The sequence below is a fragment of the Ursus americanus genome, chromosome 4 (assembly GCF_024610735.1).
Source record: "Ursus americanus isolate L20-20 chromosome 4, mUrsAme1.1.p, whole genome shotgun sequence".
NCBI lineage: Eukaryota > Metazoa > Chordata > Mammalia > Carnivora > Ursidae > Ursus > Ursus americanus.
Window position 1 is genome coordinate 32,155,778 of NC_142130.1, and position 11,768 is coordinate 32,167,545.

Below are 11,768 nucleotides of genomic sequence, written 5' to 3' on the forward strand. Positions count from 1 at the left end.
ATCATGGAAATTATAATTTTTGTAAGTCCTTACCTATTGACATGCAATTAGCAGTATCTCACTGTATCAATTAACTTTTTTTGTTATGAAGTTTCTTTTTCATGGAAAACAGGCACTTATATTCCTGCTTCTGGACAACATTTATACTCCTACTTTCCTATGGGCATGTTTGCCTTGTTATTGCTTTGTAAGAGCTCTTTGTGTATGAAGGAGACTCTGGTTTTGCCATGTATGGTGTGAATAAGTTCTTTCAGTTTGTTTTTTCTGTACCCGTCTACCCTCCCCTGTTAAGTTTAGCCCCTGTGGGAAAGAGACCTCTTTGAATCCCCCACGGCACGCAACAATTCTTTGTTCTGGTGTAGGAACTCAGCAAACATGCTGGGAAGAATGTTTGAATTATTTTGTCCAACCTCCTTTATAAAACTCATTCTGCCTCCCTCTGCAAGAGGAAGGGGGTCAGTTGAATACACATACTCCCCTTGTTCACAGCAATATCAGAAGTTGTCTTGTGTCCTCATTCATTTCACAAATACTTACTGAGCACCTTTTCTGTGCCAGGCATTGTGCTAGATGCCAGGGATACTGGAGTGAGCGAACTCTTACATTCTAGTTGAGGGAGACAGATAATAGGACAAATAAATAAAATATGTATTATGTTAGGTTGTATGCAGCGTTAGGAAGAAAATCAAAGCAGAGGGGCTGGCCAGGTGGACCCCCCGAGACGGTGAAAGGGTAGAGGTGTTACCGAGTGGATACCTGCAGGAGAAACGCTCTGAGCGAACCAAGCAACGTGCTCCCCCGGCAGGAGCACGCTTGCAAGGCCCGATGGATTCCTGGAACAGCAAGAAGGTCAGCGTTCCTGGAGTGCTGGAGCAAGCTAAAGAGGCTGGGGAGGGGCATAGGTCGCACATAGCTTTGCGGGCCATTGTAGGACCTTTGCTTTCTATCTGAATGCGACGGGAGGGTTTGGAGCCAAGGAGTGGCAAGGTCTGCCTTTCGTTGCAGAGCCTCGGCCCTGGCTGGTGTGCCGGGACTACCGTGGGGGGTGGAGAGTAAAGGCAGAAACAGAGAGACCTGTTAGGTGGGTATGAGTAATGCTGGTGGGAGACCATGGCCGCTTGCGCCAGGTGAGAGCAGTGGAGACGGTGAGGAGGGGTCAGATTCCGGGCGTGTTTTGACAACAGTACAGGCAACAGCGTTCTCAGACGAGTTGGACAGTTGGCCGAGTTGGATGTAAAGTGAGTGTGAAGGAAATAGGGGACTAAAGACTGGTTTTGAGGATTCGGCTCGAGCAGCAGGAGGATGCAGCAGACATGATGGAGAAGAAGCAGGCAGAGCGGGTTTGGGGGAGATTAAGACCCTGACTTTGGAAATATTGAATGTAAGGTGTCTCAGACCAAGCAGAGAGGTTGCATAGCTATATATAAGAAGTGGGATTTTAGAAATGTTTTTCTTTCTCTTCCACTCCTCTTTCCATTTGTCTTTTTCTCTTGGTCCTTTTGAATTTTTCAAAATTGCAAAATCATAAGCAAGTTTTTTTTATAATAGGAAAAAAGATTAGCTACAGTTAGTTTTTTTTAGGGGCAGGGTAGGGGCAGAGAGAGAGAATCTTTAAGCAGGCTCCCCACCCAGCACTGAGCCTGAAGCGGGGCTCGATCTCACAGCCCTGAGATCATGACGTGAGCTGAAATCAAGAGTCGGACACTTAATCGACTGAGCCACCCAGGCGCCCCATAACCACATTTAATTTTTAAAAAATGATAACAACTTGACTTATGAGCTAGAGGGGAGGAATAATTGAGTACTGCAGACCTTCTTGTGATCTGCTGTGTCCAGAACTTGAAATTCAAGTCGATCCAACAAACATTCACTGATCCCACTACAGGCCAGGCACTCTGCTAGGTGCAGGGGATGCTGAGATAAATATGGGCCCTGCTCTGAAGGAGCTCAAGTTCAAAAGGCTCCAGGGCCAGCCTCAGTAAGTGCCGTAATCGAGGTCCAAACCAAGAACCAGGGGAGAATGAAGGAGGGAGGGAGTAGGGAGGTTGCACAAAATCCTTGTATCATAAAAATGTCAAAAAAACCCCGCCCCATATGAATCAAATAGCCTCTGGGCCACACTGTGTGTAATTTTAATGTCTGATAGAAGCACAAAGAAGGTGGACAGATAGGTGATCAGATCACTCTTTACTGAAACATAACACATGTGGCAAAGGAAGTCCAAGGACATCTTTGAACAAGGGAAGCCCCCACCCCCAACCATCTCTCTCTCTCTCTCTCTCTCTCTCACACACACACACACACACACACACACTGAGGCACATGGGAGCCAGGGTCCTGCTGCCATGTCTGGGGTAAGGGCTTAGGCCAGCTGACCTCCTGGAAGCTTCCAGGTGTATCTCAACACAGTAACGCAGCTCCAGTCTGTGCATGTGGACAGTGTCCCAGGCCTCAGGCAGCACTGCCTCCTCTGGCACACAGCCAAGCCTGGCTGCCGCGAACGTTCCTTAGCCCCTCCTGATGCGCAGCAGAGAGACGTGGATGGGAAGCACGTGGGTATGCAGTTCATGGCAGAGCTGGACGGCAAAAGGAGCGGGAGGTACTTCCAGGCCAAATCTGGCCCCTGAACTCACCACAGGCCAAGGACGGGAAGGGACAGTGGGAGAGGATGGACGAGGAGGCCAGCAACACTTCCCGAGCACCTGCCCCACCCCCCAGGCTGGGCATGGACTAGAGGCTTCATGCACATTATGTCATTTAACCTCACAATAACCTTATAAAGCAGGTAGTAGTAATTTCATTTTATAAGGGAGGAAAATAATATGGAATCGCTTACCCAATGTCACCGAGTTAGGAAGTGGAATTCACCCCAGATCTATATGGCTCAAAAGTTTGCTGTTTGTCTGAGCTCTGAACTCTGTGTCTGTGTCCCACTCCCAACAAGAGCTCATACCCGACACCTGCATCGTCTGCTTGCTGCCCCCCAGCTCCTGACCTGCTCCTTTCCCCCTGGCCTTTTTCTGACCCGGGAAATAGTTTCCAGTTTGAGGGCTCGGATCTGGCACCATTCTGGCTTCCCTCTTTTTTTTTTTTTTTTTTTTAAGATTTATTTATTTTAGAGAGAGAAAAAGAGAGAGGGAGGGGCAGAGGGAGAAGGGAGAGAGAGAATCTCAAGCAGACTCTGCACTGAGCACAGACCTCAATGGGCAGCTCGATCTCACAACCCTGAGATCGTGACCTGAGCTGAAACCAAGAGGCAGACCCTTAACCGACTGAGCCACGCAGCTGCCCTTCCGGCTTCCCTCTTCGAGCAGGACTCACACTTGCTACTTTGATTATCATGTGCAGCAAGCAGTTGTCATTTCTTTGGCTGTCGTGTTTCAACACCCACCCCCCCACAGGGAACTCCTTATTATGGGAGTCCTGATGGGCCCCTTTCCACTAAGAGAACTTCAAGGGCCCAGATATTCCCTCTTCTCATCCCCTGGCAGCAAGATGTGGGCACAAGAGCTAGGCTGAGCTGACCTAGTCTAACCTTCCAATGATTCACAGCATCCCCAAAAGCTCTGACCCCAGAATTCCACCACTGGGAAGCTTTGTCCAATGTTCTGGGTCTTAGGGGATTTTCCCAACTTATACAAATACATCCCAGTCTTGGTCCCCATCTAGAACATACATCTACGGAGTGTTTTCTGCCTAGCATTCCTAGTTCATGTGGGGCCTGTCCTTCTCATTCCATGTGGTTCAGTTTGAGCTGTCAGTCACGTTGGCCCTTGCAGGCCAGTAAGATGAGTCTTTCCTTAGTAGAATATGCAGATCTTGGGAGAGGGAAGTGCCTGTGACTCTGGGACTGTCACAGTCACCTTTCCTAACATATGGAGAGAGATTCTGAAGAACGAAGAGCTAAGAGAAGCAGAGAAAAAAAATCATGATGATCATATCTAAGCTGCTGGATCCAGCCATAACTGAAGCTAGCCCAGTCACTTCTAGATTTCTCAGCCAATACCTTGCTTTTCCTGTGTAAGCGACAATGAGTTGGGTTTCTGCTACTTGTAACCCAAAGTCCTGCCTATCTGCCCCTTAATATCATTGACCTTCTTCCAAGGGCTGGAAGGCCTGACCTTCCTAGGTCCTGAGGAAATTGGGGATGAGGGAAAGAATTTTTTTTACATAGCACAAAAGGGGAATTCCCACCTCAGGAAAAACAGGCAGAAGCCAAGCCAAGCAGATTAGATTTAGTCCCTAAAATTCTCCTCTACTTTCCTGGCCCAGAAAGTGCCCACTCACCTGCTGCATCAGCCTCTCTGCCACTCTGGGGTCAGTGAGGTCTTCTGGGGAGGCCACACTCAGCCGCAGGAGGAGAAAGCCTCCATCCCCACCTGCAAGTTTAGAAAAGCAGGAGATAAACGTATGGGTAAGTCAGTTCAGGAATCGTGACACGACCTGTGCTACCAGCCTCTGTCCCCACTTCTGCATCTCTGTGCCCACTCTCATGTGTAAATGTGTCCGCGCTCACATGGGATCTTACATTTACTCACCGCAAAGAGAAAAAGGATTCCCTCTTTCCATTAACTGGGCGCCTTGTAGTGTCTTCTCAACAAGAGTGAAGGAAAAGATGGCTCAAGGCCCCATGCACATTTAGAGAAGTTAAAAGAGCAGTGCGAGGAAAGAGAAATGAAAGTGAATCTAGAATGTTCTCAAGGCCTGGAGGTCCCAGATGGGCTGCTGGGAAAGGGTCCAGACAGGGAGAGTGCCAGAGAGAGGCCAGCTCTCGGAGGGGATGCCTCAGCCGAATCCAGCTCTAAGTTGCTAGAGGTTTCAATCCAGCCTTCCCGATCTAGTCGCTCTGGAGGCAGTTCTGCCTTCCGTGGAGCCCTGGCCTCCTTGCCTTCATGGCCACCTTCCAGTCATTTCTTCCTGGCAGAACACTGTTAGAATTGATCTAGTGATTGCACCTCTATATTTATAGAGATAGATATCAATATTGACACTGTATCGATATCAATATGTATCTTTCACCCTCCCTGTTTTTGCTGCCAAATACGTATTTCACGGCCGGAATAGTCACAAGGAAGTGACTTGGCCAGTTATGTGTAGAAAGAGAGCTGCACTGGGGAACAGCAGTGAGAGAAAGACGTTTTATGCTGACCCCTTTTGTACCTATTGAATTTTAAATCATGTCAAGGTATCATCTAATCAACAAATAATAAAGAAAAGCATGTTAAGATAAAAATATATTAATAAATTGAGCTTTAAAAATAAAAGCACGAGGGGAGATGATGAGATGGACTCAGCCTTCCTTTGGAGACCCACTGCTATCTTTTCCACCGTCTTTAAAGCTCTTTCCTCACTTGTCAGGACGGGTAAAAATAGCCACCCCATAAGGTCGTTTTGAAGGTTTAATTAGAAGAGAGAACACATGCAAAGCTCGTAGTTCACTGCCTGACGTCAGGGAGAACATTCAGCCCATTCCAATGCTGACCGGTTGTGAAATATTTTTATATCCCCTCTGCTGGGATACAAATGATATTCGGTACGGTGGGGTGTGGTTAACATTTTTATTTCGCCTCCGCATCAGGCAGGGCCAGCTGAGGCTACCACAGGGATGAGGCACGAGGACGGTGTCGGGAAGTGGAGGTGAAGGCTCCAGACTGAGCAGGAGCTGGGCTGACCCAGCAGCCTCTCACAAGCGGCTTCTTCCCTTGAGAACTGTTGTCTCAGACATGTAGCTTTACACCCCCAACCCGTCACCCAATTTGTTTGTGGGTTTGTTTCAAATCACTATGGCTCCAAGCCAAGCAAGCACATCCAGTAAGCCCCACTTTCATGGGGTCCCAGCTGCTCAGAGGGCAGCAGGTTGGGCCAGATGTTCATATGGTGCCCCCTGTGTGGCTCTAGCTATCCCAGAAGCTTCTAGAGTATGAGGACGGTGGCTTTTGAATAAAATTTGGGGCCCTACCTGGCACATAGTAGTTACTCAACTGTTAATGTCATGGAAGGGCAGAGCTGGAAAGGACCTCATTGTTCATCCATCACGACCCCCTCCGGTTACTGGTGGAGAAACTGAGGCCAGGGAGCAGAGAGGGAAAGGACCTGTCCTAGGTCACTAAGTTGTTAAGGGCAAAACCAGGATCTCAAACCCTTTCTCCAGATTTTTCGCCCCACGGTTTTTCCATACACCACCCTAACTCTGCTTTGTTTCTGACTGTGGTAAGAATCACTAGAAGATCATGAGGAGGCGACATCAGAGACTGGGCTCAGAATAGGCCCCAGATCCTTCCTTCCCCCCTACCCCTGAAGCACGTAGACATCCTGGCAACTCCAAACGCCACATCCCCCAGATCACAGCTGCGGGGGCCACTTACCTGCAGTAGCTTCTGTGGCCCACCTTGGCTGAGCAGTGGTGGGCAGAGCTGTTGGGGCCTTCCCTCCAGTCTTGCTGGCTAAGGCTGTGGTCTTGACTAAGGTGATGTTTGCCTCTCGGCTGCTGTTGGCCATAGTCAGATGGACAGAAGGAAAAGGGCTCCCGCTGATGGGCACAGACCCATTGGTTGTGCTATCTGTGGTAGAAGGCTGTGAGGGGTTGGAGTTCTTGCTGGTGGCTATGTGGGTATGGCTATAAGCTGTAGCTGAGGGCCCAACAGGGGAAGCCACTTTACCCACCGTTGACCCAGTCCCTGTGGAGATTGTAACCACTCCAGAGACCTCAGTATGGCTCATCGTCTCAACAGAGAGGACTGAAGTTTCTTCTAAGGGGCTGGTGCTGACAGTCACCAAAGTGCTGGGGGTCATGGGCTCGGCTGTTGTGAGTTCTCCTTCTGTGGTGCTATTAGCAGTTAGTGGGATCTCAACTGTGGTGTCAGGTGTGGCTGGTTCTGGGACACTGGTTGCTGATGAGGTCTCTGCAGATGTCATGGTCTCGGTGAGGTGCGATTCTGCTTCGGTGGAATCAGGCAAAGTTGACATCTCCGGGGGAGACAGGGCCTTTCCTCCTGTGGGGTCGAGATCTATGTCCGAAGTCCCAAGGGTGGTGGCAGTGGTTATTATTTCTATAATGCTGCAATTGGTAAACTCAGTGTCAGTGATGTTGTAGGCAAGCAAGTCTTTAGTCGAAGCGGCCTTGTCAGGTGCCAGGGACGGGGAGGTGGTGATGGCCAGAACTGAGCTGTCCGAGAAGGCGCTGCTGTCCGAGGCTGGGCCCGTGGCTTCTGCAGAGGTGTGAGCCAATGTCAAGACGTCAGTTATGATCCTCTTTTCCTTTTCTGAGCTGTCATCGGTGCAAAGGGTGTCAAAGACAGATTCCACAAGATCGCTGCCTGTAACAGTCTCAACTGTGGCCATTCCAGTTCCCATGGGGCTGCCACTGGTGGCTGATGCCTCCATAGGAGTGGTGATCACAACCATGAACTTGGACAGTGTCCTTTTTGTGAAGGCCCTGGTCTCTGTTGCAGGAAAAGTGGTCTTGGTTTCCCTGGTCTCTGCTTCTGAAAGGGTGCTGGACAGGATTAAGTTCCTATCAAAGGTCTGGGTGCTCAAGGTTTGAGTTTCCAAAGGGATGTGGCTTGGCACAGAGGTCTCAACAAGGTCAGTGGTCTGGAAGGCTCCCTCTGAATTTGTCCTGACCCCCGGAGTCATGGCAGGCTCTTCTCTGTGGTTTGTTGAAGGACCTGGTCTGCTGGTGCTGGGGCCTGTGTTGGGTAAGACCAACTCTGTAAGCCATGAGTCCCAGTGGACTAACTTCACACAAGCTCTTGTGTTTATGCCCTGGGTTCCCTGGGAGGAGGGTGGGGAGAGGAAGTTGCTTTTATGCCATTTTTCATCTAGACATTCAAGGAAGAAGGAGGTGGTATCATCAGGAAGACCAGTCCATGGAGCTGGGATCACATGACTAATGTCCTCTGATGACCCAGTGGAGGCAAGCAAGCCTCAGAATCTAGTTGATTATTGGTCTGAAGCCATCAGAGGGAATGCATGGGGCCAGGATCCAGCTTCAAGGAGGAGCAAAGAAGGCAGAAGTCCAAGTGAGCCAAGAAATACAGAGCAGGGACCACAACTCTCAGAACCTTCTGAAAGAACCTTTGTGACTTTCCCATCGATATGTTTCTCATCCAGCAGATGTTTCCCCATGGAAGTAAAAACCCTTCAAACCCAGGAAACATCTGTGGTTTTGTGTTTAGAGGCAGCTGGGAGGACTGGGGGAGAGGAACCTCCAGAGACAGAGTAGGTGATGGCAGCTGCAAAAGGGAAGGAGCAGGCAAAGTCCTTGGGAAAGGGGCAAGCTTTCCATCCCTGCTCATTGGACGTGGCAGGGATGGGACCCCAGAACTGCAGAAACGACGCACCAGCCATATTCCACAGGTAACAGGGAGCCAAGGGGGGCAAACTTCACTCTTACAGAGATGCTGCTAGCGTTTCTGCACAGGGCAGAGCATCTCTGCCCACTCGACAGACACTCGGAGGCTGTATGAGCGGGGGCTGGGTGGTGTCATTGCTTGGGGAGGCCCCAGCAGGATCTTCTCATGGGCAGACAAGCATGCCTCTCCCATCTACGGAGGGGGAAGGGCTCTCTCTGTAAGTGGGCCAAGGACTCTTCTGGGGAGGGTTGCCAGATTTAGCAATGAAAATACAGGATGCCCAGTTAAATTCTAATTTGAATTTCAGATAAACAGGGAATAATTTTAATGACAAATTATGTTTTTAGTACGTGTACTTCTCATGTAATATTTGAGACATACTTACAGAAAAAGCTTTGTTACTTGAAATTCAAATGTAAGTGGATGCCCTGTGTTTTATCCAGCAACCCTACTCTTAGAAGGAAAAGAATCAAAATATAAGCCCCCCTTTTTTGGGGTTCCGATGATTTGAGATAGTCTTTAATAGGTCTACTGGCTCAAAAGTCCCCAAGGACCCATGGAAGTACAGGACCATTTGGTCACCTCTACCCTGGCTGTCAGGATGGGGCCTCAGGTCCTCAGTTTGTCCTCTTGTGTCTCTCCCTGAACGATAATAGAGCACTGGGCCAGGAGGCAAAAGACGGTTCCAGCCCTAGGCCTGTTGCTGACTAGCTCTGGAGTCCAGGGATTGACTGGTTCAAATCCTGACTCTGTCTCCTAGCAGCCAGTCACCAGACCTCTCCGAGCCTCCCTTGTGAACGAGGGTTACCATACCTGCCTTGCTGTGGTGGTGAGGACCAGAGGAGAAGGGGGATGAGAAAGTCTTATATTCCAAAGCCTGCAGGGGGTCACTAGGAATCCCTCCCCAGCCTCGTCCTCTCCAAGAGGCGCTTGGGAGCACACAACCTTCTTTAATGCGGTGAGAATGTCAGGCTGTCCCCACATGCAGATCAGGTGAGTCACGGTATCGACTCTCATTAGTTGTTCACAAATCATGCTTTTACGGGAATATACTTTCTTCTCCACACTTCAAAGCCCACGGTACTTCTCTGAGCTTCCTCAGTCCCCACACGGTGGAATCAAAGTCTCTCTGCATCAACTCACCTGAGCACCAAACAGGTGCTCTTGGAGCCTGACCACCGACCTCCCCCGAAGTACTGTCTTCCTATTCCTGGAGCCCCCTGATATCACCCCGCTGTGAAACCTCCTTGTGCTTCCCAACCCATAGCCTCTTCACACCCCCCTGGGACTCGCACACCCCTCACCCAAGTCTCCTACCCACCAGCGGTCTTCTCAAACCCAGCAAAGCCTACCTGGCCCCGTACGGCTCTAGAATGTTGCCGCGCTCCTGGTCCATTCCTCTTATCAAACGGGCAGAGAGGAAGGTGTGTGTACTTCCGGCCCTGAGTTTGAGTCCCTGCTCTGTGCTTACCAGCCGTGTGACCCTGGCCAAGTCTCCTGGCTCCAAGCCCGCATGTTCTCATCTGTAAAATGGAGCTACGGGTACCTATTTCATAGGGTTGCGAAGATTAGATTAGACTAAACGTGAGAGTGCGGCACACGCCTGGCAGACCACGAACGCGTGCAGGAGACAACGGGGCCCAGAGGCTTCGCAGCCGAGTGGTTGAATCCTGGTGAGCCTCAGTCCCATCTCCTCTGGGGGCAGGGCTGGGTAGGAATGACTCCTGTCTCTCTCGTGGGGTTATCGCGAGGCTTAAAAAGACAGAGTGCGGGGGCGTATGGGACATCTCTGTACCTTCCTCTCAATTTTGCTGTGAAACTAAAATTGCTCTACCAATAATCTTTTTTAAAAAAGATAATGCAGGATGTTGCTAGAAGGGGAGACTATGTCAGGGGGTGGGGGTACAGAAGTCATATAGGAATCTGTACTTTCTGCTTAGTTTTGCTGTGAGCCCAAAACTGCTCTACAATAAACGTTTATTAAAAAAAAAAAAAAAAAAAGACAATGCATGTGGCCAGCTTGGCAGGTTCCTATTACACATCTACGTTAGTTCTCTTCTTTCATAAAAGCCCTGCCTCCCTCAGAACTCACCTCCCCAAGCAGTCTGTGGCAGTCAGACTTCTCACACACACAAACTGTTTCTTAAAGGAAATCTGGCCTGAGACACAAACTTGGAGGAGTTAGAACCTTGTCAAGCTACTTTCTTTGGCTTTAGTCCGATTTCTCCCCAGCGAGTACCCCCCTGGCCCCTTCCACTCCTCCACCTCACTTAGCCCCCTCCCCGACTCCCACGCAGAAAGACAAACCCACCGTCACGGCACCAGGACGTCACTCATTCTGTGGACCACGGCGTCAGACACGCGGCCGCTGACAGACTGCCATCTGCGTGCTGTTTATCAACAATAGTGATACTTCCGGTGTAGCTTTATGGCTAATTCTAACTAACCCAAGAGGCTGCAGGTACAGAAACTCACCCCCAGAGCTCTGTCAGGAGGGAAGCCCACAGCTCCTTACCTGCAGAGCTCCCAGCCTCCCAGCAGAAGAAAAGGGGCAGAGCCAAGCCCCAGAGAAAGCCCATCCTCAGGGGAGCTCCGGCCACCATCGCCCAGCACGTCTGCCCACCGCCTCGCACTGCCACCTTTTCCTGCTTCCTCAATCCAGGGACGAGGGGCGGGCCACCTGCCTTGGTGTGACTGGGTAGTTTCCAGAATGCAGCCAGGTAATCACAAACACACTGGCTGAGAGCTGGCAGCGCGCATGTCAAGGGCTGTCAGCAAGCTGACCCTCCTGCCCAGCCCCTGGCCCAGTGACCTCTCCTGTCTGGAGGTTCGGAGGAGTTTGACTGTAAGATAGGGAATCATTTCCACAGTGATATCCACCCCCTCAGTCCTGCAGCCAGGGAGGCCATGGAAGATGGTGTTTCGCATTTCCCCCCTTTCTACAACCCTTCTCCCTCCCCCACCCCTGTGCATGGGACTTAGGCTTTTAGTTCAGTAGACCTGGGTTTCATTTCTAATCGTAGCCTTTATTAGCTCTGTGACTAGGGCAAATTATCGAACCTTTCTGAAGCTCAACTTCCTGATCTGTAAAATGGGCATCACCCTTACCTTGCTGGGCTGTTTGGTGAGGATTATGCGGGGTAAAGCTCTTACACAGTGCCTGCTGCATACTTGTTGCTCATGGAATACGTATACAGCTGAGGTGCTCAATAAATGAGAGCCCTCGGGTCGTGATCTCCAGGTTATGAGATGGAGCCCACGTCAGGCTCAGCGCTCAGCGCAGAGTCTGCTCAGGACTGGCTCTCCCTCAGCCCCTCCCCTCGAAAATGAATAAATAAAATCTTAAAATAAATAAATAAATAGATGAGAGCCCTGACATCTACCCCGATCCTCAAGCAACAGAGAGAAGGGACA

General features: G+C 50.2%; 1 protein-coding gene across 1 annotated transcript; it reads right to left on the reverse strand.

The window, feature by feature from the left end:
- Positions 1–2,118: 2,118 nt before the first annotated feature.
- MUC20 (mucin 20, cell surface associated) lies at positions 2,119–11,063 on the reverse strand. The gene is made up of 4 exons (XM_045812686.2): positions 10,870–11,063; positions 6,366–7,688; positions 4,288–4,379; positions 2,119–2,576 (listed from the first exon to the last, which is right to left on the reverse strand). The coding sequence occupies exons 1-4, from the start codon at positions 10,955–10,957 to the stop codon at positions 2,508–2,510; spliced, it is 1,572 nt and encodes a 523-aa protein (XP_045668642.2). The 5' UTR covers positions 10,958–11,063; the 3' UTR covers positions 2,119–2,507.
- Positions 11,064–11,768: the final 705 nt, after the last annotated feature.